The sequence below is a fragment of the Borostomias antarcticus genome, assembly GCF_949987555.1.
Source record: "Borostomias antarcticus genome assembly, chromosome: 23".
Taxonomy (NCBI): Eukaryota; Metazoa; Chordata; class Actinopteri; order Stomiiformes; family Stomiidae; genus Borostomias; species Borostomias antarcticus.
The window spans coordinates 9,075,151-9,100,748 of NC_140256.1; the positions used below are offsets into that span (position 1 = coordinate 9,075,151).

The 25,598-nt window shown below is 45.8% G+C and overlaps 3 protein-coding genes across 3 annotated transcripts; 1 reads left to right on the forward strand and 2 right to left on the reverse strand.

The window, feature by feature from the left end:
* Positions 1–2: 2 nt before the first annotated feature.
* derl3 (derlin 3) lies at positions 3–2,905 on the forward strand. The gene is made up of 7 exons (XM_084457588.1): positions 3–144; positions 430–495; positions 592–665; positions 821–914; positions 1,340–1,535; positions 1,802–1,892; positions 2,039–2,905. The coding sequence occupies exons 1-7, from the start codon at positions 55–57 to the stop codon at positions 2,148–2,150; spliced, it is 723 nt and encodes a 240-aa protein (XP_084313714.1). The 5' UTR covers positions 3–54; the 3' UTR covers positions 2,151–2,905.
* Positions 2,906–3,065: 160 nt separating this feature from the next.
* Positions 3,066–6,224, reverse strand: smarcb1a (SWI/SNF related BAF chromatin remodeling complex subunit B1a). Its single transcript, XM_084457535.1, has 9 exons — positions 6,120–6,224; positions 5,780–5,891; positions 5,521–5,650; positions 5,091–5,228; positions 4,844–4,971; positions 4,487–4,653; positions 4,143–4,333; positions 3,532–3,663; positions 3,066–3,380 (listed from the first exon to the last, which is right to left on the reverse strand). Exons 1-9 carry the CDS (start codon positions 6,201–6,203, stop codon positions 3,341–3,343), a joined length of 1,122 nt encoding a protein of 373 aa, XP_084313661.1. The 5' UTR covers positions 6,204–6,224; the 3' UTR covers positions 3,066–3,340.
* A 2,062-nt stretch (positions 6,225–8,286) lies between these two features.
* Positions 8,287–22,502, reverse strand: LOC311324752 (ral guanine nucleotide dissociation stimulator-like). The gene is made up of 18 exons (XM_084457334.1): positions 22,308–22,502; positions 16,301–16,605; positions 16,119–16,193; positions 15,767–15,960; positions 15,520–15,644; positions 15,167–15,382; positions 14,932–15,035; positions 14,695–14,779; positions 14,034–14,111; positions 13,745–13,831; positions 13,539–13,571; positions 13,286–13,407; positions 12,954–13,049; positions 12,623–12,818; positions 11,936–12,010; positions 11,405–11,659; positions 11,083–11,197; positions 8,287–10,966 (listed from the first exon to the last, which is right to left on the reverse strand). Exons 1-18 carry the CDS (start codon positions 22,410–22,412, stop codon positions 10,791–10,793), a joined length of 2,442 nt encoding a protein of 813 aa, XP_084313460.1. The 5' UTR covers positions 22,413–22,502; the 3' UTR covers positions 8,287–10,790.
* Between the last annotated feature and the right edge of the window lie 3,096 nt (positions 22,503–25,598).

Consider the following 25,598-nt stretch of genomic DNA (forward strand, 5'->3'; position numbering starts at 1 on the left):
CAGAGCAAATGTGTCTCAGGCATCATACACATGAACTACTTTTGATCTGCAATCATGGCTCACAGCTTCACTCAAGAATATTTCCAGATACCTGCAGTTACCAGAGCGTATACTACAGCATGTGTCCTGACTACAGCCGCAGTGGTAAGACAAAATACAGGCGTCAGAGGGTGGCAGCCTATTTATGGTGGTCAGTTTAGGACGCGCGAGCTATTGTCACGGCTGTAGCCTGAGTAAATCGACCAGGGAAAGTGCGCCTCTAAACGGGGTTTGAATTGTGTGCCTTATATTTCATGTTGTAGCCTGTGTGGTAGGTTATATATTATGACAATAAACAGCCAGACAACATTCGTAAAAAAAACATGGTGATTGATTTTTGATTGATGATTTTTTTTTAATGAATGTTTGTATTTTTCCTTTGGGTTACAGCAACTTGAGGTCATTACCCCTTTTCAGCTTTATTTCAACCCAGACCTAATTATTAGAAGGTACCAGGTGAGATAACTGATCACCCTAATCAATAACCACAGCTGAATACCCACTGGCATTATATGTCCCACAACGTCATAACTTTCCCCCTCTGTTTTACAGATATGGCGTCTTATCACAAACTTCCTGTTTTTTGGCTCACTTGGATTCAGTTTTCTGTTCAACATCATCTTTCTGTATCTTTAGTCACACGGACACACTGGGCTATAATGGCATTAGGCCTACTGCATCTATCCACCCCATATGACCGTCTCACTCAAACCCACTATTCTGGATGTAATTTGTGTTCATTTTAGTAGATGTTGTATCCCATCCTTGACATAGGCCATAGTTACCGATATTGCCGTATGCTGGAGGAGGGATCTTTCCGTGGGCGAACTGCAGACTTTGTATTTATGTTCCTGTTCGGGGGCATCCTCATGACCGTATCCTTTTTTACAGCCTAGGCTACCCGTGGTCTTTAATTTAATGGTGCCCAGTTCACATTTCCAAGCTGGCCATACAGTGCATTCCTGGTTAATAACATAGTATCCGGTTGTTTTGCAGTTGATAACCCACTTCTGCTATTGTGCAATGGCCTGGGTGGAATTTTATGAGTATGTTTTTTGCTTATGGTCTACATTTCCACAAATAGTAAGGGGACTTGCAACTGCCCTTGCTAATATAATATCAGGTCTGCAAGTTTCTAATTTCTCATGTTATAATGCATTGGTTGTATTCTCAAGTACATCTGTTTTAGGTATGAATTACTGTGGATTCTTGGTTCAACAACAGCTGGTAACTGGTATGCGCAGTGATGCAGCTGAATTTTTGATGTGTTGTTTGATGTCTTTAACTTGAGGGCTTTCAGTTGTTTGGCCTTTTTGCCAACCTGTTTTTCCTTGGCCAGGCGTTCACCATCATGCTGGTGTATGTGTGGAGTAGGAGGAATCCTTACATACGCATGAACTTCTTTGGCCTTCTTAACTTCCAGGCACCCTTTCTTCCCTGGGTGCTCATGGGATTCTCGCTGCTGCTTGGCAACTCCATTGTAGTCGACCTTCTAGGTACGTCATCTGTGTATCGAAGGGCCTTGCAGCAGCCCTGACTGAGCCTTTTGACCAAGCTGGCGGTATGACTGGTCTCTTCTTACATAACCTCAGCATTTGTGTAGTTTCAGACAGACTATCATGTACTATAAAATAACCCAAAGGACATTATTTTATAACCAGCAGGACATTATTTTACAGTATCCAGTTTTGTTCTATTATTTTTAAGCTACAGCCCAGGCAGTCATTACTGTCATCCTGTTAATGTTCCTGCTCCACCTCAGGTATTGGAGTCGGACACATGTACTACTTTCTAGAGGATGTGTTTCCAGAGCAGCCTGGAGGCAGGAAACTCCTAATGACACCTGAACTCCTGTGAGTATCAAGCTTGAGCTACTGTAGTAACATGCTCTGTTTTTATCATTCTGACTCCTGGAGCATAAGCTGTAGGGAGCATCTTCGTTTGGATGTCTCAAAGTGGCATAAATATCAGTGAATGAGCAACTGTGTCTGTTTTCCAGGCGAACCTGGTTTGACAACCCAGCTGAAGACCCTGAATACTCTCCTGTCCCAGGGGAGCCGGCTGGAGAGTTGTGGCAAGGCCAAGGTGGTGAGGAAGAGCACAACGAGTAGCAGCAGGAGGGGAACCAGCTCACACTGTGCCCAGTGACATCGCCCCAACCCAGTGAGGTAGCAGGGAACAACAGGAAAGCTGATGATACGTGTTCTCTGGGGGAATGTCGATGAACAGAACAGGCTGTAGCTATTTTATTGTACCCAAGCAGTCTCCATAGTGCCCCCCCCATAATGCTCTCAAACTGCAGACTTGTATTTCAGTATAACACTTGTGTGGCTAGATATGCCAGATGTAAGAAAAATCTCCTTGTTTCACTTCAGTGGTTACTGGGGTATTATTATGGCCGATTGTTCACATAGTCACATCACATCAAAGAGCCTCTGGTTTGTCATAGTGTCTTTGTGAATAATAAGAAGCAAAAACCATTCTAAAACTTATAGTTAGGGCCCTCAGTAAAATTTGGTTTTGGCTCTTGGAAAATGTAACAACACAAAATGATCATTGTTTTTCTGTATCATGAGTGAACCTTTCTCTCTCCATTACCTAATCGGGTCAATACACAAGGCCCTCTGGTGCTGTTGAACTCATTCATAAATCTGCCGACTATCTGGAATCCCATTACCTAGGGAACCTGCACACTCTGCACTTTTCAACTACTGCCTTTGTGGTTCATGCACTAGGGACAAATAGAAATTGCTTAGCACAACCGCACAAAACTGGGTCACACTGGATGTTGTAAGCATGAACCAAGCATGCACAATTCTATGACTGTGATAACATGTAAAAAATAAAAGAATAAAAAGCAAACCATTATTTGATTTTTTTTGATTGTGTAATTACAGTATCAAGTATCATGATTTAAATAATCAAGTTACATAGTAATAATTAGATGCTCATCAAAATCATTCACTTATTTTTTAATTATTCAAATGTACAAAAAGACAACAATTACAACATATATTCTCTGAGATTTGTGTTTTCCCCTCTGGGCAAAAGAGTCTGTGGTCAAAAAAGGAACCTTTCTCCATGTGGAGAATATTTTAGGGAGGTGCCCGTAGCATGGCTCTGCTAAAAACAAACAAAAACAAACAAGAGGAGGGCAAGGCGCAGAACTGGGTCAAGAACACAGATGGCCTATAAACCTGCTCTGCTCTGGTAAACTTGCAGAAGGAATGTCTGTTGCTGCTGTTAGCCTTGCCGATCCCAACAGCGTCATACTTCATCCTATGGCCTTTGTTTTTGTTTTCTACCATGCCGGTGCTGTGTTTGCCAGTCGTCTCATTCTCCTGTACAGCAAATGAGCATGGAGAAACAATATCAGTGGCTGTAATCACATCCCCTGGAAGGCATTGAAAGAGCAAATACTGTGCTGTACAAGATGAAAGGCAAGGCTGGACTAGATGATGTTTACTTTGAGTGGAACAGAGAAACACCCACCTAGTGTTTCTGTCTTGGTCTCTGATCTTCTTCTCCATCTCTGCGTCTGTCAGTGTCTCCAGGAGTGGGCACCACTGGTCAGCATCACCTGTGTTCCTGATGGCTATCTCCACCGTAGGCAGAGGGTTTTCACTGCAAAGACACCAGGAGCAAGAAATAATGCATTGTCATCAAAGTCAATAAGGGACAGTCTAAACATGCATGACCAGACATTGGAAGCAAAGCAGTGCTTTAACTGTGTTGCAACCACCAAGAGATAATAGATATACCCCAGATGTTGAATTTGAGCTTCTATCCAGCTTTGCAAGAAGTCACTATTACTGTCTGGTCACTTTACACCCAATTCTTGCATTACTTCACTATCCGCACATAGTCAAGTCTGTCTATAACCTTTCACCCTGTGGCTTGCCAGCACAGCCAGAACAGAAGGTCAAAATATTTGGATTCATTGGGCCAACCCCAAAGAAAGAACTCAAGTAAACACTTGAAGCATATGAAGTTGACCTATGAGTCCTATGTTTCTGTTTCCAGCCTAAGTTTGCTTAGTGCAGTCTTTTAGCAATATCGGTTGGGTGAACTGTCACAATGTGTATGTATGGTGTGCATCATACCTGAAGGCGTATGTTCTCTGGTGCCAGCTTAGTTGCCCCCGAATACTGTATGCAATGGTGGTGACAAACTCTCCACCCAGGCCCAGCTCAGAACACAGCTTCAGGGCAAATTTTTCTGGAGAGTTCTCTCTCTCTGACATGTCCCACTCAAACTGGTCCACCAGTGAGATGTTTCCAACATGGATGTTTAGCTGAAAAGTGGAGACGAGATCAAGGAATGTCAATTAAGGCCAGTTTTGCAAAACCACTACCGATGTGCTCAACAATTACACTAACCACTGAGACCGTGATTCCAATCTGACCTCATACTAGCGGACCAGGTAAAGGTCAATGACGAAGCACACCTTGATTATGACTCTCTGGTCTGTCTGCTCGTCCAGAATGCTGTCTGTGGGGTAGGACTCGATCTGCTGGCGGATGGCGGAGGCGATGGCCGGGACGAAGCCCAGGGGGTTGAGGTCCAGGTCATCACACAAGATCTCAGCAAACATCTCAGGGGTCATGAGCTTCTCTAAAGAGTAAACATGAAACATGCATGAGTACATGAAAACATACATAGGTACATAAAGTTCCTTTAATTCACTCATGCAAGCAGGGAACGGCCTAAGACAGAAATATCCTAACAGGTCATATTACAATGACTATTACCACATTGAGCGATTAAGCCATTCTGATCTACAAGGGATGCTTGGCAGTCCCACCGTTCATATTCCAGGTGAACGCATCCCTGAGCTTCTGTCCCTCTATCTCCATGTCCAGGCGAATTGGAACAAGGACCTCTGACTGGGTGGCATTCTCATGGATAACAGCAGGGTCATGGTCATCAAAGCTGTTGAGGATAGAGAAAATACATATCAGTCAGAGCTTGTTAAAAATTATGGCTTTTCTTTACCATATAAAGCCTGGCTAGGTCGGTCCATTGAATTTACATAAAAATGTTGGGCTCACCAGAGTGGGAAGGTTCTTTTCTTGTCGCGGCCTAAGCGACTGCGGTTAATAGTGGTAGAGCAGGGGACAGCATCCAGGTGATGAGAGCTGTTAGGCAATGTGGGGACCCACTGACTGCTCCTCTTAGCCTTTTGCTCCCTGTTAATAAGTAAATAAGTGCATTTTATTTCTATAGCACCTTTCAAAGAACAAAGGTCACAAAGTGCTTCACAAATGATCAAACAATTTAAAACAATCATAAAAAAAACAAAAATAACTAACATAAAAACAAGTACATAAAAACACATAAAAGACACAGAAGGCAAGACAAAGGCCTGTGTGAAAAGATGAGTATTTAGCTGTGTTTTGAAGACCTTGTTGGTCACATGAGAAACACATGACGCTGTTACTGACTGCAATACTGCAGTGTGAAAGGGAAGGAGCAGCCTACCTGAGGTAAGCTGGTGGTTCTGTGCTAATTGAGACAGCTTTGTACTTCTCATCATTTCCTTCAAAGATCTCCTCCACCTCCGATGCCTTCAGTAGGGTCACACTGGTGGCTAGGGTTGTGTAACCATGATCTGAAATAAGAAACGGGATATAAGAAGCTTGGAAGTTCTCAATACTCTACACTACATGATGTGTATGTAATGTAAATGTCATAATCCCAAGGTCAAATGCTCTTCAGACTTACTATTAAGTCTACTAACCGTGAGATGATTCCACTATTTTCTTCCGTTCCTCCACAGATGCCAGTTTCCTCCATAATGATGGGTATCTCTTATACAGAGAACCTCTGAACATACGCAAGTAGTTTCCTACCTGAAATAATATTATAACAAATCAGACACGAGAGTTACAAAGCGGTTGGTTAACATTAGCTATACAGTTAGAAATTGCAACATTTGGTTTGTCTTGGCTTAAAGCTAGCAAAATAGCTCACGCATTAGCCTGCTGTCGCTGTTGATGATTAGGCACTAACAGAAGTAGAATTTAGCTACTTAAATACTTAAACTATAGTTTTCAACGATCCCTGACGAACATACTAACCTCTGACCCGATCATATAAAAATCCCCATCTTCTTCAAGCTGGAACTTTGCAGGTTTTTGTCCGAATGTTTTACTAAGCGCCATATTGCAAATGCAATAACAAAGCTTAACAGCTGAGCATGCGCATAACGACTTGGCGCTGTAAAATGACGTCAGTGACCTGAACCTGCTGTGGCTGTGAACCATGGATGTATTAATAGAATCCATGCTGTGAACCGTTATGTGGGAAGGGAGGGAAATTCAACGGCTGAGGCGATGCCAATGAGTGTGGTAGAAATTACACGGCGGTACAGAACATGCAGGGATGCAAACCCTATACGAAGAGAGGCATACCTTCAGAAAGAAAGGGAGAGATGGAGGAGTGATCGAGAGACTGGGAAGAAGAAAACAATCAGTGAACTCAGTGAGAGAGGGAAGCAAACTCAAAGGAAGAAATGGAGGGAGGCAAGGAAAGCTAGCAGAGTTAAAGCTCGCACAATGGTAGAGTTGCAGGCTTCTCCCCCAACTCCTGAAAGTCCAACACAGCTAGGGCCCTCAAGCTCACAGACATCACCATCACAGGTGATCAGCAGGATCAAAGAGGCAAAACTGTTAACTCCAACAACCAGACCCTCCTCTCGAGCTCACAGATCATCCGACTCCATTCTGTACCGATCCCTCCTCCCAACCCCAGGGTCAGCACAGGCCCGTAAGCAGGTAGGCCTACTGGCATCCCCAATCGATCCCACATCTTTGGCCTAGACCAGAACCAGGTGCTTGTCTCCCTCTGGTCACCGAGGGAATGAAGCTCACCTGGACGCGCTTGGAGGCGCAGACCCAGCAGCTGGGCAGGGCGGCAGAGCCAGAGCTCAAGGCATGCTTCGGCGTGTTCCCCTACCCAACCCTACCGGAGATGAGCGCTCTAGCCCTCCGCTGCTCGCTGCACCCAGACCGGGTCAGGGTGTGGTTCATGGTCCAGAGGCTCCGTTACGGCATCAGCTAGAACAGTGAGGACATCTGCGAGGTACGCGCCAACTGGGTCACAGCCAGTGGATGGAGGGGGCAGAGAGAAGAATATCCGATCAGTGATCAGTGGCTGTAAATGGTGGGATGAAAAGGAACAGGAAATGCAGGTAGAAGCAGCCAATCGGGAGAAGACGGAAGATGGAAGGGAAGTAGTCGCTAATGAGAGGAATCCCGTTACAGACGACCATGGATGAGACCCGCCCCCCCAGCCTCTCCCCTGCATCTAAGCCTAACTGGCCCCGAGTGTCAGGCGTCCGGCAGGAGGGAGAGATATCGTCCGAAGAACCTGGGTCAGCTGATGTGGTTTAACGTCGGGGAGTAGGCTACACCGAGTTGCAGAGGCTGACGGGACTCTCGCGCAACACCCTCACAAGGTGGTTCGGGGACACGCGCTACCAAGTCAAGAAAGGCACGGTGTGCTGGATGACCCCTGGGGAGAGGGAGAGGGTCCTGGCCAAGATCAGGAAGAAGCCCACGTGACCACACGAGCCATTTTAACCTATTACATTGTTGTTGTTTTTTTTAAGCATCTCACTGCTGAGCTGGAAAGCAACATGCCATTTACAGTACAAGCTGTATGTTGTTTTTGTTTTGATAGGTTCATTAGAAACGTTACATTTGTAATAGCAAATTAATTAATTTTTAATATGAAATGTGCTCTGCTAGGTTAAATATACAGTATTGCTGTTCCTATGTATTTCATTGATAGTGTCTTTTGTAGCTGTCATTACACCTGCCCAGGGACTCCATTTGAAAATTTCCCATGCCTTTAAAAGTACTGAATGCAACTGACAAGTACGTTTCATTAGTATGCCACGTTTGCAACATCTAAGTCTGACCAATACAAAATATTTCATTTGTGGAAAAGAAAGAAAATGTTGTTTTTTAAAGGTGATAAACTGCTCCTTTCCTCATCTTATTTTCTTATGGCCACTGGTCTGTGAAATGTAGCACCGGTCTGTGAAATGTACATTTCTCTAAGATCATCATTAGTCATGACTGGAGGGAGAGAAGACTGAACCCTGGACCCAGACTGTCATTCTGCCTCCTTCATCTCCACCATCCTCTGTGTCTGGGGCAGCAGGGCCTGCTTCACCTCACTCAACAGCCCCACCACACTATAAGCACATAAAGTGAAATAGAGGCCAATTACTTTTGGAAACGTAGTGTTTATTTGTATATACATGAGTATATATTAATCTATAACTCAAGAAAGGAAATACTGTACAAGGCATAACAAAATATATACAAACCAATAAATAATACCACAACACAGACAATTACATGACAATTCATTATTTTGTGTTCTGAGAGAATTAAGAATAGAAAACAATTGACAAGACATTGCAATCTGTTATAAAGGTTCTTACCCTTTGTAAAAATGGCAACTGCACCAGATACTGCAGTGTTAATCTTCACAGGAAGATGAAGCAAAGCCAGCTGGTTTCCAGTTACTGATCAGTAATATAATCTACATAATTTTAACCAAAGGCTTTAGGGGCAGGCCACATTGTAACTGAAAGTCATTTAAATCCTGCGCAGAATTTTAAATGATTTTCATATACACAAAACAATTATGCTTTTGTAAACTGCAGGTGAAATATCTGTTTTAGTTTGTTTCCTTCCAGAGTCGTGGTTAGTGTCATGCTATTTTTGAGGAAGTTGGTTTCTCTGACAGTAAAAACATAACCACCCCCGATGTAGGTTAGGCCAGAATATCGGAAGGGTTGCAAAATGGTTGTTGTGCTAATTGCATTCATAAATGACCACCACCCGAAGGAACACAGAGATCAAACATTCAGCATGGTAATATAATTAGAATGAAAAGCAGATGAAACATTATAAAAATGGAATATCACTCTCTCTTCTCCAAACATCCATCTTTTTGGCACATCTTTATGAACCAGCTCACCGATCTCCTCTCACTCTCTGCAGTATTGGTTTCCTATGAGGCATTAACATTAAGATGGAAAGCAAGACGGGTGAGTGTTCACAGTGTTTAGTATAAAAAGCAGACAGTGTGATAAACAAATTCCAAAGGTCCAATCACAGTGTTCAATAGCAAGGGGAGAGCAAGTCACAGCGACAAGCATAGCAAACAGCAGAGATAGCCAAATGCCTTGTGCTACGAAATGTATAAACAACCATACTGTATCTTATCAGTATCTCTCTACCAAGGGACCTAAAGTCTTCACCGCATTGTCACCATATTGCTTTCTCTTATCTCTCCAGTCCTATTCACCAAGTGGGGAGATTAAACCAATCAGAAGACAGGGAGAGCAGTTAGGAAGAGCATGCACAAACAATTCATTCAATCCAGGCATGTATCTCAGTGCAAATTAAGTAAAATAGCAATGTAAACTATTGTTTACCATAATATGGAATATGCTCTGGTGTACTTTGAACGGCAAGTTCATACACAATTGGCAAGCTTTAAAGTGACAAGAAACTGCTCTGGGATAACGTACTGCTCTCTCACGTGAGGCTAGAACTGTTACCTCCTCTTGCGTGCATGTGGCAGACTTTTAAGCAGTCGCAAGGGCTTTTATCAGGCATTAATAGATGACTAATATCCTACTAGTTAGTTCCGGGACGTTCTACTATGGTTTATTAAACCACAGAGGGTCCAGTGGGACTAAGAAGAAGGAAATGCCGTCACAGGAGCCCTGAATAACTGAATACTTCAGTACAGCAAATAGAAGGCAGTCATAGGAGATTCCCAGAGTAATGTGACTGTCCATCCTCACAAATGTAAAAGAAAGAGACTGACACATAAATGTGTCTAGGTTGACCTTTTTAAATTAGCAGCAAAGTAGAGTTGCAAAAAAAGAAGAAAAAGAAGAGAAAAAAAGCTATAATATTACTAGTTTTAACTTCATGTCATTTGCCTAATAGATCTGTAGTGCTAAAATTATCTCTTTGAATATCATACAAAATATCACCTTCTTTCATCTGTTTACTTTCACTTACACCTAAACGACTGACTGCCTTAACTTTAATTGACACTTTTTGTCCCAGCTCATGTCACATATTTTCAAAGGATTGCAAAGACATCTTTGTAGTGGTTGTGATTCAATAAAACAAACACAGACTTGGATCTCTCTTCCTACACTTTGTTTTCTATGACAGAAATGGCACAGACCTTGACCTAAGTACAGATGAACACGGCAGCAACCTCTCCTTTTTTCCTCCTCCACACAATAAAAGAGACTATCCCGTTCTTCTAGCGTTCTCAGGGCTTTGTACTGCTCTCAGTTCACACGGTCAGGGAGTATGCATGCAGTACATGGAATGTGTCCCAATATTCCACATGGCTAAACGACACTGCTGACATCATGAGCTCGGGCAGGCAGGTAAGGTGAGAGGGACAGCATATTGTGAAGCTTTCCTTTGTCTTTACTTGGATTGAGCCGGAAGAGCATCCTCTCGTGCTTGTCTGGACGGTCCTGTAGGGTCCACGCAATTGTGTTCAGAAGTGCTGCTGCTCCTCTCAGTAAGTGGCGCTCTGGTAATGCAGCCATTCCATTGGTCCTTCTGTTCTACTGGCTTCTCTGTAGCTCTTGGGACCCTTCACTTCAGACAGGATAAGGGGGCCATCATCTGGCAGTCTTGGATAGAGAAAGTTCGGGGTGCGGGGGGGGGGTTGAGAGAGGGGGGGACATGTCCTCAGAAGATCCCTTTGGCGATTTTTAGGCCTTTCTGTTTCATGCGAGGCAGTGTGGAGCTGGCAACGCTCTTAGCCCTGCCTGTCTTTGCTGATCCTCGTTTTTTCAAAACAAAGTCATAGTTGGCAGTTGAGTTCATGGCGTAGAAGACGTTGGCGTTGTCTGGGATCCGCAGCTCTGAAGGGAGACATGTACATAACCGTTAAAACGTTTAGTTTTCCCAGTAAGCCGTACATGAAAACATGGGAACAATCAACTGACCGTGTGAATTGACTGTTGGTGTTGAGCCCTACCTTTTTCCTCTGATATTTTCTGCATAAGCTCATAGTCTTCTGTTTTCTCTCGCTCCAGGTTGTGTTTGACCATGGCTTTCCTGATGACCGCTGGGGTCTTGTCCTGACTCGTCACCTGCACAATGAGAAAAACAACTCAAGGTTTCAACTTGACTCCAACAACTGATTAGTCCCACATTGATTTTCTGACACAGACAGATCATGTTTACTTGTTTCGATGTCCTCCCTCTGACATCCCTACTTGTCACGTGTCATTTCATCACATGAAACGTCATCACTGAGATGTCCGTTTCGGTTGGCCTGCTCCCTCCCAGCGTCTCACCAGGATGCTTTTGTACATGTTTCCGTTCTCCACATCCAGGCTGACGCGGATGATGCAGCAGTCGTCCACCTGCTGGTTGTAGAGGGGCAGGGAGAGGTTGGAGTAGTTGGACACGGCCGACACCGAGCGCTTGTGGGACCGCGAGGCAGGGACGGGGGTGGAGGAGGAGACGGAGGAGGACGAGGCGCTGCTGGACCCAGAGCCTGAACCCATCCCTGAGGTGTCCAGAGATGATAAGGACGTGGACTCCCAGAACTAGAGCAAGAGATTGAGAGACGGAAATCACTGACCGTTTACAGATTGAAAGTGCTGTGTCAGCGCTTTAGAAAGAGCGTGAGAGCGTGAGATTATGAATCATGAGTACAGAGAGGATGAGATGCTGTTTCCTTTTAGACTGAAAATATGAAATATTGTTGGAGAAATTGTAGTGAAGTTCTGAGACTGAGAGAGGACAGTGAAAGGGGGGGGGTACAAAGGAGAAAAAAAATGTTCTAGACAGAACCGCTAAGCCGGCCAGAAGAGTTAAAGTACCGTAGAGCTGGGATCAGGATTCTGGCCCTCTTTCACCAAAGCAGAGACAGACTGTTTTACTGAGGGCGTGGAGGTCTACAAAGGGAATTAGAGCCAGAGTCAACCAACACAAACAAAGGTAGATTTCCCACGAGGTGTATCTTGCCAAATCAAATGGTGTCAATTTACATGCCAAATAATATATGGCACGCTCACCCTGTGAGTTGAGTTCTTAAATGGGTGTGGATTCTAAAACATGCATAATCACAAAAGGGAAAACCTTCACTCACTAATACGTTTAACTGCTTATTTTAATGCATTGTACAGCAGACAAGGAACGCGTTTCAGCCCTCCGGCCTTCGTCAGGGTTAAAATTAGCAGTTAAACGTATTCGTGAGTGCGTATTTTCCCTTTTGTGATTATGTCCATTTACATGGCCTTCTCAGAACACATTCCCAGAGGTGACTCTAAACTTTAGTCTGTTTCTAAACATAATGAGAACAAAAAAATCCACCATCACTGTGCCTCTTAATCTCAACCATTGTCAAAAATTCAAATGAATTATCATTGATGAATAAATAATAATAAAAAAAAACGGCCAAAGACATGAGGATCAGGACTTCAAACTGCAGCAAAGGCAGAGAACAACTGATGATGGATGAGTTGAGTTGATGTGACGCGTGTGTGCAACTGGGTGCTGCACCTCACCTTCCTCTCGTGGGCGTCTGGCGAGTCGGACATGAAGCTGGCGTGAACGTCCTCCAGGTCGGAGCCGCTGGAGCCGATGCTGAGGGCGTCGCCCCCGTCGCCGCTACCCCCTTGGTAGGGTCGGAAGTGGGACTGGTCGAAAGACTTGGAATGGGAGCTTCCTGCACTGCTGCAGCTGGCCTCGGTGAGCTGCCGTCTGGGGAGGAGGAGGAGGAGGAGGAGGAGGAGGAGGAGGAGGAGGAGGGAGGAGAGGACGAGGGCCATGTATTAGGTCTGGGTAGCGAGGAACCGTTCTGTCCCTCTGTCCGTGCAGGGGTGGTGTGACACTTACTCGCTCCAGCGTTTCATGATGCCCCCGTTTTTCTTGGCTCTGAGAGTGTTGCTGGCAGACTCTGACAGCGGTTCGATCTCACAAGACAGAGTGTAGCTGTGGGAACATTACATTACATTACAGTAATTTAGCTGGCGACTTACAATAATTGCATTTAAAGTAGGAAAAGCCAATGTACTACTACATAGTAGTAGTACATAGTACCAACCAAGACATAATGGAACAAGACATAATGGAATATGTTACTTTATTTAATTACATTTCTCCCGTCAAATCACATTCCTGCATTGAGGAAGACTCAGAGTGACCACCCCCCCCCCCCCTTCGCTTACCTCTCTGCTTCGCTGAGTCTCTCCACCCCTGAGAACCACTCCCTGAAGAAGCTGTCCTGGGTGAAGCTGTAGTTGTTGGAGGCCAGTTGTAACAGCTTGATCTGAGCGATCACCTCAAACTCCTGCAGACAGACGCAGTGAGAAGACCTTAGCCCCTGTCCTGATTACACACGCCTCTGAGAGGTCGTAGTTCATTTCCCAAACAAGCGGAAGCTAGGATGTCCCTTTCTCATGCAATCTATAAGAAGATTACCTTCCTCCGCTTCTCAAAGTTGATGAGTCCACCCTGGAGAAGGGAACAATGCCCAATGTTAATCAAACAAATAATGAATAACCTTTATCAAAACTTGATATGCATGTCCATGTCTCTGGCAATAATGTATTCCTTACAGGTAGCCAGAAGAAACAAAACAAATGTATGGAATGACCCAGTGATCAGGATCCAGAGGTGCTTCTCACCTCCGTGTAGTCCTTCATAGCTGTATCCATCATGACCAGGTCAGTCAGGAAGGTGCCCAGGTAAGGGATAGTTCCCTGCATCACCCCCTGTCACAGACAGTGATGAGTAAATACTTACAGTATGCACTATGCAGTCTGCACAAGCAATGACCCAACTCTCTCCACTAGATGGAGCTGTGAATAAAACACCAGGTCTGTGCTTCAGCACTGGTGGTATTCTGTGGGTATTGACATTGGTTTAATTCCAAATTAAATAGTGTCCCTGCAAATTCTGAATTCCTCTGCTCACCAGGTCTCTCTGCTGTTGGTGTCTCCTCTGAGCTCGTTTGGGGTTGATCTCCAGGGTGGCAAATTTGGAAGTGCCCTCCTGCAGAAAAGGGGAGAGAGTTTGAGCTTGTCCAAAGACAATTATTCAGTTTTTATCTCTGGCTTAAAAAACATAAATGGGAAGTCAAAGCGGTGCTTTCCAAAAATAAAGAGATATGAACTAGCTCAGCGAAGAACCGGTGGGTTATCTGCTGAGTGCAGCGTTAACTCAGTATTGCTCAACCTCGCCGTTTTCATTACCACTGTATTTTTGTGAATGATGCAATACCAGATGGATAATTCACCGTGCCTAAGCTGACAGTTATAGCCGTGTCTGGCCCACGCAGATAGAGTGGAGGGAGGGCGTACTGTCATGGGAAAAGCCCTCCGGCCTCATGCGTCAAAAGGGCGGGGCGCATATCTCTAACTGCCACGAGTCTCTGACGTCAGCAGGGATCCCCCCTGAGCAAACCCTGGCTCCTAAATACGTCAGATAGCACCTCAAGACAGTCGTTATACGGCTACGTTTATACGCCTGTCTAAAAGGCGAGCCGTGCCCAAGAAGAAACATATTTCCTGTGAACCGCTGGTTATCAAAAGCCTATTATCAAAGAGCTTCATTCCTGTGAAAAGGCTTCACCCACCTTAACCAGGAGCTCTCTGCTTAGAGAGTAGTTGTTGTCGTCTGAGAAGATCTCCGACAGCTCTCTGAAGGTGCGGAAGTTCTCCCTGTAAGCAGAACGACGGGCAAGACGGACGGTTTAAAACAAAACCTAAAGCTCTGATGTCCAACTTTGTAGCTCAGCCTTCTGGTTCCCTAGTTTGAAGCCCCCCGTCCCCCAGCAGGCCGGACCCCCCCGGCCGCCAGAGCTCGGTCTCACCTGGACACCTCGTCCCACGTCCTCCGGAGGCGGTGGAGGGAGTTGCACTGCAGGGCGGAGAGGATGGCCCGCAGGGACGAGAAGTTCTTGAGGATCCGACATTCCTGTCAAAAAAAACGCCACAGCAGAAAGTCAGTGAGCCGCCGGCCACGCCCCCCCAAAACGCCGTCCGGGCGCCGGAACTGCGAGCGAGGCGCTCAGAGAGAGAGAGAAGACCCAGGGGGCGGAGCTTTACCCTGGCCACCTCGATCCAGCGCTCCACGTGCCGGGCTCTCTGCGTGGGCTTGAGGGACGGGCTGCTCAGGCAGGTGGCGATGACACAGTTGGTGACACAGTTGAACTGGGCAACGGTGGCTCTGATGGTGGGGGCCAGGTGCTCCTTCCCCTTCTTGTCCCGCTGGGACCAGATGCCCCCCAGACAGTGGTAGGGGACCACCTTCTTAAACAGGTCCTACGGGGGGTGGGGGGGGGGGGGGGTGATAGGGAAGGACAGAGAGGAGGAAAGAGTGAGTCTACGACATTGAGAAAGCAATATTTTCTCACCAGAGCGCTGCTAAGAACGGTGACCGGAGGGAGAGGCGGTCTCACCGCGTCCATGAGCGTGAACTGCTCGGCGACCATGATGGGGTCGAACGACAGGAAGCTCAGGGTGGGAGGCTCGTCCTCGAAGCCGCTCTCCTCCTGCGTGGCGAAGGGGGCGCCGATGTGCTCGACTGGGGGGGGGGAGGAAGCGAAACGACAGAAAATAAAAATCAGCACATCGCATCGCAGTGCACCCGGTACCTCTTCAGTTACACACACACACACACACAAAATGGGAACCCTGTCCTCTCACCGTCGTGGTGGGGCTCACACTGCTGGCGGCGGTGAAAGTGGGCCAGCAGGTTGCGAGCGCGTCGTTCCAGGTCGGAGCCAGGGAAGTGCAGGTGCAGGTAGGAGAGCAGCTGGTGTAAACAGCCGTAGTCCGGGGGGCTCCAGAAGTCCTCCGAGTACTGGTCCAGCCACGCCCCCAAGATGGAGGACACAGTGCTGCTCGAGACAGACAGACAGCCCAGAGGGGAGAAGCAGGGGGGTGAGGTGCGTTTCGATAGCAGGTACGGTAAGAAATAGGGGACACCGCAGAGGGGGGGGGGGGGCTACCAAGGGGGTAACGGCGCCCGATCACGCCGGGTTCAGGGGAAACCTACTTTCTCAGCTCTGTGCAGTCCTCCGGTGAGAGTCGGTGTCCGTCTGACGTCGTCTGGTTCTGCAGCTTGGCATACCTACAAGAGGAACCGAGAAGTCTATTAGCGGTGCGCCCGGGGGGGGATGACTACCGCCGACGCGCGCGTGCTCGCGTCGGGATGTGCGTCACGCTCGTTCCCCGTACCTGTTCAGCAGCAGGTCCAGCACCTGCCTGGTGGAGGCGAAAGAGCGGTAGGTGCAGAGGAAGATGGTGACGTAGGTGGAGTCCTTGCCTCTGAACGCGGACGCCATGTACTCCACCAGCCTCTCCAGAGTCCCTGCCTTGATGGTGCGCACTTTGCAGGTCTCGTACAGGCTGAGGGCGGAGTCCGTCTCCACCCCCAGCCACCGCTGCCCCTTACTGGCCGACTGGTGCAACTGCACTTTCCTCAGGGTGATGGTAAAGATGGCCCCCTCCTCGGCCTCCTCGCCGATCTCCTGCGTCGAGCTCTGGGAGAGAGAGAACAGAAAGATGGAGACGTTGTCATCTGTGGTACGCACACAAACAAACAAGGAGGGAGTTGTTTTGTTTGCGGGCTCTTGCTGTACAGTGATTCTCTCTCCGTCTGACTCACAGATATTGCGCAACACTGCATGTGTTCATGCGTGTGGCTATGAATAAACGACAATGCTGTTGTCAACAAACAGAGGTTGCTAGATACCCGGCGCCACAACACAGCCTAAAGCCTGTGCTTTAAAAACAAGGAATTAACACAAGCTGCTTGTCTAATGAAAGAGAGCTCTATACCAACATTTCACTGTTCTTACCATTTATTTGGCCAAAAAGAGAGAAAACACTGTGATGTCGACAATACTGCTTTTGTCATTTAGTCTAACATAAACCCTGTTTATCAAAGAATTCCAAAGTTATCGTTGAAGAATATAAACCCTGTTTCTGAAAGAACTTTTAAAATTACAGTTAAAGAATATCCCCTACATTTGACCTAGATAACTGGAGTGGTCTCAGCAGCTGCCCTGATGAGGGACTGGTATGGTCATCAGGCATACCATGGACACCAGTCACGTCCCCACTTCAGTCTCCTTACTTAGCACATTATTCATCATTCATCATCATTCCTGTTATGATCAGCTTGACCACCTCCCTCTGACTGTCCACTCTCTAACCTTCAATCACAAAGCCACTCCGCTTTGATCTGGTTTCCATGGCAGCGGCACAGAAACCCACGAATGCAGCTGAATAACATACAGTATGCTTTTCTCACGCTCCTGCTGATACCTAGTGCATTTGTTGTTAGCGGGGCTTTGGAACATTTCTGTGTGGATGTGTGTGAAAGCAGGTGAAGAACACAGAAGCCTTGGGACTTGACAGTCAGAGCAGGCCTTATCAGCTGGGCCACACAGGCGCTATTGTTGCTATCATTTTCAACACAACATAACACGGCCCTGCTCTAACACAAGGACAACACACACCCCCCCACCACACCCTCCACATTGTCTCTCTCTGCCAGAACATCCAGTCCTCACCGCGTCTGAACGTTTCTCAAAAATGGGGAAAAAAAAACATTATGAAATGATATCCTCCTGCAGATAAGGCTTCAAAGGGGCAGATGAAAATGTCTATTTGTGTGGATTCTGCTGTGTATACAGAGGTTGAGCTGTGGCTGGCTGTGGTTTGGCAAGACCCCCACACAGGACCTATTCACATCTTCACTGTGGAAATGGAAATGTCCGGGAGCTCCCAGACGCCATGGCAACAAGAGGGAACTCCCACAAAAAGCACAGGAACAGGGCTTGACTGCCAGGAAACTGTCATACCAGTTCAGTCTCCCCCATGCCATCTCCACCAGTCAGAGGCCTGACTCACTGCTTACTCCCCAGCTCTGTGTGGCCTACACAAATAGATCACACAGGATATCAAATCCGGGTTGCTCTGGCAGAATAAATATCATACGATACCTCTGTAATATGTCTGTATGTCTAACACTAGTACAGAAAGCCTGGTTTACAGTTAAATATCAAGGGTTTACACCATATTAAGGTGACCATGTTATGATTGGTCTTTTAGACACTTGTATTTTGTCAAATGTTTGTATTCTAGTAGAGAAGTAGAATAACATGCTTGTCGGAGAGAGATATTTCCTTGTTGCACAAAAGCCTGTCACACGAGACTTATCACATTTTAACAGCTGTCGACAGAGGGAAATCCCTTGACAGAAACTCGTGTGAAGAAGAACTGAAGAGAAAGTCATCAGTCTATCAGAAAATGAGATCTACAAACTGGAAAGTCCATCACAGCAATGAAACCTAACCTATTTATGTAACCACGGCCCCCTGCTACATCTAAATGACTTTTATAATTTGACCTTTTAATGTGAGACTGCGCCTGTATGAAACTTCTAGCCTGCTATATCTGTATGCCTTTTATAATTTGACCTTTTAATGTAAGACTGCGCCTGTATGAAACTTCTAGCAGGCATGTCAACAATGACTGCATGAGCGTGAACCCATTTATACTGTTGTCTACATTTCCTTCATACAAAGAATCTGTCTGGAACATGTGATAGATCCTAAAAACATTGGTCGATCTTTGTACTCTAAATTAATGCAAATAGATATCTACTTCCATTCTCCATATAACTCATCCTCCATATAAGCTACACACAACCTTGCAAATCATACAATATGCAGCGTGTTTTAGGAGAGGGTGATAACAGCTGATGATGAACTGACGCATGGAAAACCCCAGTAGAACGAATCCAAAATAGAGTAAACAAATACGCAAGTGGACAATAGATCAGCCCCATACGACTCTCTAGTACAGGCCACCAGCTTCCTCTCACAAACAATGACTGTTGTCGACCAATGATATCAACTTCTACGGTCAGGGGCACTGTGGCGAACGCCTGAGCCTTCGTTCATGTTCGCAGATGCTTTTGTTCTGGTGAATCTATAAGACGGTAGAAGACAGTCGGTCCCAGGGATGTAGTGTGCTACTATACGCCTTTGGCCTATTTTCTGGGAGAAAGTGAGACAACCGCTGATTTGGCAAACATCGAATAAAGTCATTTTCCAGACTTCCAGGCCGAAGCATTCCGACCACTGTCTGTTTCTCCCATTCAGAGCCCCTCAACCTGAGAGCCCTTCTCCCTCTCTCTACCCGTGTTTCTCTCCCTCTCTGTCTCCGTTCGAATAAGCTGTGATAACAAAAGCCCCTTTGTGTCTGCGTGTCTGCAAATCCAGGCCTCGTTTCTTATTACAGGACTCAGTCGAACAACCGCCAGGAGTCTTTAGGATAAAATCAACCAAACAATGGTCAAGAGCAAATCACCATTCTTAAAAACAAAAATACATTTTCGGAAACATAAACAATGACATTTATTCAGTGGTTACATCAGTAATAATGTGAACTTCCAAGATATTTGTTGCTTGTCCCAATAAGCCACAACTAGACTTATCCATGGCTACTGAACAGCGCTGCAGTATACATGCAACATCAACTGGTAGATGTACTTGTCTGTATTTCTGTGTGACAGTGACCTTCCAGCAGACAACAGAGGAATCAAAACTATAAGATCCTCTCAGAACTATAAGATCCTCTCAGAATGTGAATATAGCTTCTGGGTTTGTAAGGGGCCTTACTAGTGATTAACAGTGGCTGCACTATCCCATAATCATACACAACAGAACTAGTGAATCAGGCAGATGTACAGTATGTTGACCACATATCTCCACTGAAGGCAAAGAAAGGCGGTGATTGTAAAGCCAGCCCTTAGTAGCCCTATGAAGGAGAGGGGATTAAGCATTAGGTAATTGTGTTACTGGAGAGGATTAGATTAGAGGGAGAGAGAGAGAGAGAGAGAGAGAGAGAGAGAGAGAGAGAGAGGGGTGAGGGGTAGACAAGACTGAACTGAACTGCCCTCTCCAAGCTTGTGACATGCATGAAGGAAACATGCTGTTCCGAATGATATGTCTGCTTGGTGTGTTGACTCATTCAAGAATCAACCCCAAAAAACAACTGATGTGAGTCGGCACCAAGCCAATTGCCAGACCATCTTTCAAAGGGTATGTTACACTCCTATCCTCATCTGATCCGATATACAGTGATGCTTTATAAGGCCAAATCATTTGATTATTAAATTGTCCTCTTGATTTATCAAACGCAACTGCTCAAAGGCAAGGACAGTGTGTAGCCTATCAAATGGAGGCAGATTCAAGATCAAAGTAGCCTACACTGAATAGAGTGTGCATCACCCAATTAGCCTAACAGGTTAAGGCATTTTCTGAATTAGGCGATAATAGGCATGACGAATCAACCCTTTTACAGCAACAGATAAACCAAAACTCAACTCCAATGTCACATTGATGCGGTGTATTGGTATATTATCCAAATGACTACTGCCCTGGGAAGTAAACGATTTTGTTTTCTCTCTGTCTTACCTCAAATAATGGTAGGTCTGGGTCCAAATGCGTGAAACTATGAAGAACGACCGGACTCTCGTCCTCGGTCACCTCCAGCTTCACCCCATCCCAGATACTACGCACCCTCCATGTCCCAGCATCAAACATCTCATCGAAGTGTCCCGATTTGACGCTTTGCGCTTCGGAGTGCATCCTCATAAAATAAACCATTGGCACGGGTTACGATTAACGTTAATTGCAGCTATAGCGTTAAAAGAGACATATTCCTCCGTTGTCGGTCTCCTATAACGGAGCTCTAAACCACAGAGAAAATGAAGCAGCAGTCCTCTACTGTACATCACTGAAGCTATTCATGACGCGAAAAGTTCCCCTACGCTCCTCCTACCTTCTTACGGAAATTCCGGCTGCCCATCCGCCGACATCTGGTCTCATAAAAGAAAGCTTGTTGTTCACTGTGGTAACAGTCTGGTAAGAAATTACAGGGTCACTGAAAGTTGATTAATAGACTATGAACGGTGTCGAAATACACGTCATCTATAAGAATAAACTTAATGACATCATATATAAATTATAACCTAGTTATGTTGATCAATAGACGGTATTATGCCTAGTAATAGCGACCAACTTGTATCTAAACCAACTTGTACCTGAACACAGGAATTTATGAAAAAATTGGGGGAATAAAAGGCATGAATTAATAAAGTAAGTCGTTTCCGAGATTATGTAACACCAGTCAAATCCGAGTCTCCTCTCTACAGGGGTATTAGCCTAAGCTGCATAAGCATATACTGTATATGAATACAGCTAACAATAGCTATACAGAAATATCTAAGCTAAATATAGGCTCCACGACTGTTGGAGTTTGAGGTTTGCAAGTAGAAATAGTAGCAATGATAAATTTATGTGCTTCTATTATCCTTATGATAAATTACACCTTGGGCAGACTACACCGCCTGCTAGGATTTCTGATGGGCGACACTACCCCCTACTGGTCGATATTGGAAACACGGGAGAGGAGCAGCAGCAACTATTGCAATGGCAACATATCACACATAGGCTATCAATATGACAGAGAAACCTGGTAAATCATTGACATCTGTGGTCATATGTGACCTCGCTTCCTCACCCAACATTCTCTCAAACTGGAGATTAACAGTACCACAAAGTTTCATAATTCACAAATCTCTGAATCACAGCTGTTAGAGAGAAGGGAGGAAAAGAGACTGTGTGTGTATGTGTGTGTAAGAGAGAGAAAGAGAGAGTGTGTGCATGTGTGATAGTATGTGTCTGTGTGTGTGCGTGTGTGTCTGTATGACAGAGAGAGAGAGAGAGAGAGAGAGAGAGAGAGAGAGAGAGAGAGAAAGGGGGGGGGGGTCACTGAGCTGTGCTTTCAGTCTACAGGTGCAAGTAATTGATTCAGTCTAATTACTCAAGATAAATTGTCACCTCTGGAGCTGTAGAGTCTCTGAGTACCCAGAAGCTCTCACAGATACCCCAACATGATCAACTGCTCCCTGTGGAGGGTGATCTCAACTCTGCTGCTCTCACATCTGTGTACACACACACACACACGCACACACTTACACTCAGACACACTGTAGACAGACAGACACACACACACACTGGGCACACACACAAACATACATAATGCTATGCTTAAATAAAAGTCTGTCAAAAAATCGCCTAATAGGAAGTCCACATTAAATAGCCCAAAATATTCCAAAAATGTTATCCTTTATCACAGCACCATGAATGTGAAAAGGAACACATACCTGTTTGTCTGTCTCCCTGTACCTCACATTACTGAACACAGGCTGGCAGGTTCTGCAGTCGCCTTCTCTCCTCAGAAGTCCACAGGACCACTGAGCCCACCACATCACTGCTTTCCTCACAGCCGGAACCAGGGAAGAACACTCTGGACTAGGCCAGACCACAAGCCGGGACCACAAACAGGGTTCGGTACTCTCTTTCCCCTCTCTCCCCTCTTCTGCCTCACCACCCCAGTTGCAGATTGGGTGACCGATCCGAGGCCCCCTCCGGAGGGTGTTTACTTAAACTGCTGTGTCAACACGCCAAGAGCAGAACAATAAAACATTAACTTCTGCTCAAAAACAGTGATTCCAACAGAGCTCATCCATGTCTGTCTTGAGTATGAAACATGAGGACATCATTCAACAACACAACTCAAGACCTGAGACACTTTACATACTGAAAAGAAAATGAAAGTGACGTATGGAAACAGTATTGCAACCGTGTCGGCCTACTCCCCTGAAATTCCCAGGGAAGTTCCACAGAAACAGAAGTAATCCTACGACCAAGCACAAAACGTATGTCTAAATACATTGATTGCATACTGACTTTGTGTATACTAGGTTAACATAGAGTATACAAAGTGCCATACCAGTATACAGCTTTATGTAAAAAGGCCTATAGTCTTGTCCATAAGCTTTACACAGCTTTGTGTTCAATCCCTGATTAAAGACAACATGTTTCATGGGTTTTATGTGGACATGAAGTCAAGCTAAACAAAACGTCCACCGAGTCACAGCAGTGAGAGAAACCTCCCGGTGACAGATGGAGAGCCCTGGTAGGAACCTCCCGTTCACACACACTGACATAACTCCCAAGAGCCTCAACCCTCCTGACATGCCTGCCACACAGACGCTGCTCTTAAGAGTAGCAGGATTTATTGCTTTCCATTATTTGGAGGAGCTGCAGAGCCACTCTGAGGCACTACTGGCTCTGTGGTCTTGGCATTTGGAAACACTCTCTCAATATCAACTGCTGCCAACTGAGCACTGTTTGAAAAGCAATCACTTTAAGAGGGCTTAACAATGGCTAGTGGACAGTCTACCCAACAGCAGGGAGAAGAATGGAAGTCTTCCTGATAAGGGTTGGACTCTATTTGGATGTTTGGAGACTGCAAGCGGGAAAATTATTGGTTAAAAATGTCTCCAGTGCAAGAAATCTACTGTGTAATTACATTGTTCAACAGATAACAGGAATAATTATAGACATCATGTGGTGTTGGCTAAACATAGGGGCTTAAAACAACACAAACAACAGCTCCCAATTATTCAGACCAGAGAGAGTGAGAAGGAGGGTGAGTCAGAGTGGGATAGTGCTGTCCGAGCAAAACAGATGACAACAGGAAACTGACACATACAACTGTCACACTGAGAGAAAAAGATAACTCTATCCCTCACTCATTCAACAACTCCAACTCCACTACAACAGAAACACTATAGTTTGAAGAGACTGAAGAGAAAAGACATTAATCTATGGCATAAACATAGATAAACCAAACATAAAGACAGCCGTCTCCATACATCAGCAGTACAATGGGCATGACCCAACATGTATGAACAGAATTAGAGGGCCATGTAGTATATTAATACTCCACAGGGAAATGGTTGCCTAACTCTGTCCTGGAGGTGTGCCAGAGTGGCACAGAACAGCTGAACAACCAGCAAGACAACACATCCATCTTTCTGCTCTCTTCTACAGTCTGACATATCCCTCCCTTCCAACAATCTCACATCCCTTCTCCCTTCCATCCATAATCACGCATACAGTATGAATGCAAACATGAGGGCTACTGTACATGGAGGCACACAAGCATCCACACACACTCCCACAATCGAATGCCTCCTTAATTCTCTCGCTCACTCTTTATCCAATCCTTTACACACTGCATAGATCTGCACTTCACAAACGCACGCACGCACGCACGCACGCGCGCGCGCGCGCGCGCACACACACACACACACACACACACACACACACACACATAGGGACGCATACAGACACACATACAAACACACACAGGTACGCAGACACGTAGACACACACACACAGGTACACAGACACACACACACACACACACACACACACACAGACATAAACACTGCACCACCAGCTAATCATAACAGTTTGCTTGCTTACCAGGTCTTCCAATATGGTGACAGGGAAATCAAACATGCACATCTTGACGGGCTGAGCCAGAGCTTTGTGCAGGCTGAAGAGGGACTTGGGCTCCATGGTGCTGATCACAGAGCACGGCGGGGGGGCTGAGGCTCCCACAGCAACAGATCGCTGCTCACCCACTCACATCAAACACAAAAATACTGGAACTCCGCACTGGTAACACGGCTTCCACCAGCTCCACTGCAGCCTCTGCTGAAGACTGGGAGGAATCTCTTCCTGAGAGAGAGTGAAACCCCTTCCCCTCCGCTCTGCTTCTTCTAGTCGTCGTCCCCCCTCCCTCTCTCCCTCTCTCTGTGCTTCCCTCTCTCCCTCCCTCCCTCCCTCCCAGTCTCTTTTCAGCACCAGTGTCCCTCACAAGGGAATGTCTGTACTCTGAGCAGCTGCCTCTCCCTCTCTCTCTCTCTCCTCTATCCTGCATGTAGAGGTATAACCTCTCAGCATACAGCTGCACATCCAGGACCAGTGTTGTGGCTCTCCCTTCCTCTTCTGTCGAACTGAAATGTCCACACACCCTATTCACACTGACTGACCCCGACTTGCGTAAGGTTCTGCAGAAACGTTGCAATTATGCAGATTTCCCTCAGACTCTCTCTGCTCTGACAGTGCTGCAGCAGGGACTGATATTTGCAGAGACGGACCGGGCTGTTTCTGTCTGATTGAAAAAAGACTTAAGAAATATCCATGTTTTCTCAGTGCGAGTTGCTGTTCAGCCCTTTGGAAATGAGCACTGTGCAATATAGCCTTGTCTATCAGAGGTGAAATTTGACTAGGACTATAGTCCACATCATCCCAACTTGGAAGCCATCTTCTCTAGACTCTCCCCAAGGCCTCAAACTATCAAACAGAAGGCAGAGCTAAAATGAACCACTTAATGTAGGTTATTGAGGCTTTTACTCAAAACAGCAAGTTTTCTTTGACCTGAAAACACCATTGTGCGCTTGGTGCTTCTCATTCACAATTCAGATCATGTTTGCCGATACACTGACATTATAAATATAAAATAAAATACAACGCATCTGCTCCTGAAAATACTAGGCCTACTCAAAATCGTGCTGATTTACATTGTATATCAGATA

Excerpts from the sequence above, each read along its gene's own strand:
- derl3 (XM_084457588.1), top strand. The coding sequence starts at position 55 with ATGGCTCACAGCTTCACTCAAGAATATTTCCAGATACCTGCAGTTACC. Across the intron at positions 915-1,339 it reads TCGGGGGCATCCTCATGACC|TTGTTTGGCCTTTTTGCCAA; the intron begins GTATCCTTTTTT and ends GAGGGCTTTCAG. Across the intron at positions 1,536-1,801 it reads CATTGTAGTCGACCTTCTAG|GTATTGGAGTCGGACACATG; the intron begins GTACGTCATCTG and ends GCTCCACCTCAG.
- smarcb1a (XM_084457535.1), bottom strand. The coding sequence starts at position 6,203 with ATGGCGCTTAGTAAAACATTCGGACAAAAACCTGCAAAGTTCCAGCTT. Across the intron at positions 5,229-5,520 it reads GAACCACCAGCTTACCTCAG|GGAGCAAAAGGCTAAGAGGA; the intron begins GTAGGCTGCTCC and ends ACTTATTAACAG. Across the intron at positions 4,972-5,090 it reads AAAAGAACCTTCCCACTCTG|CTTTGATGACCATGACCCTG; the intron begins GTGAGCCCAACA and ends TATCCTCAACAG.
- LOC311324752 (XM_084457334.1), bottom strand. The coding sequence starts at position 22,412 with ATGTGGTGGGCTCAGTGGTCCTGTGGACTTCTGAGGAGAGAAGGCGAC. Across the intron at positions 16,606-22,307 it reads ACAGGGAGACAGACAAACAG|AGCTCGACGCAGGAGATCGG; the intron begins GTATGTGTTCCT and ends TCTCTCTCCCAG. Across the intron at positions 12,819-12,953 it reads ATCATGAAACGCTGGAGCGA|ACGGCAGCTCACCGAGGCCA; the intron begins GTAAGTGTCACA and ends CCTCCTCCCCAG.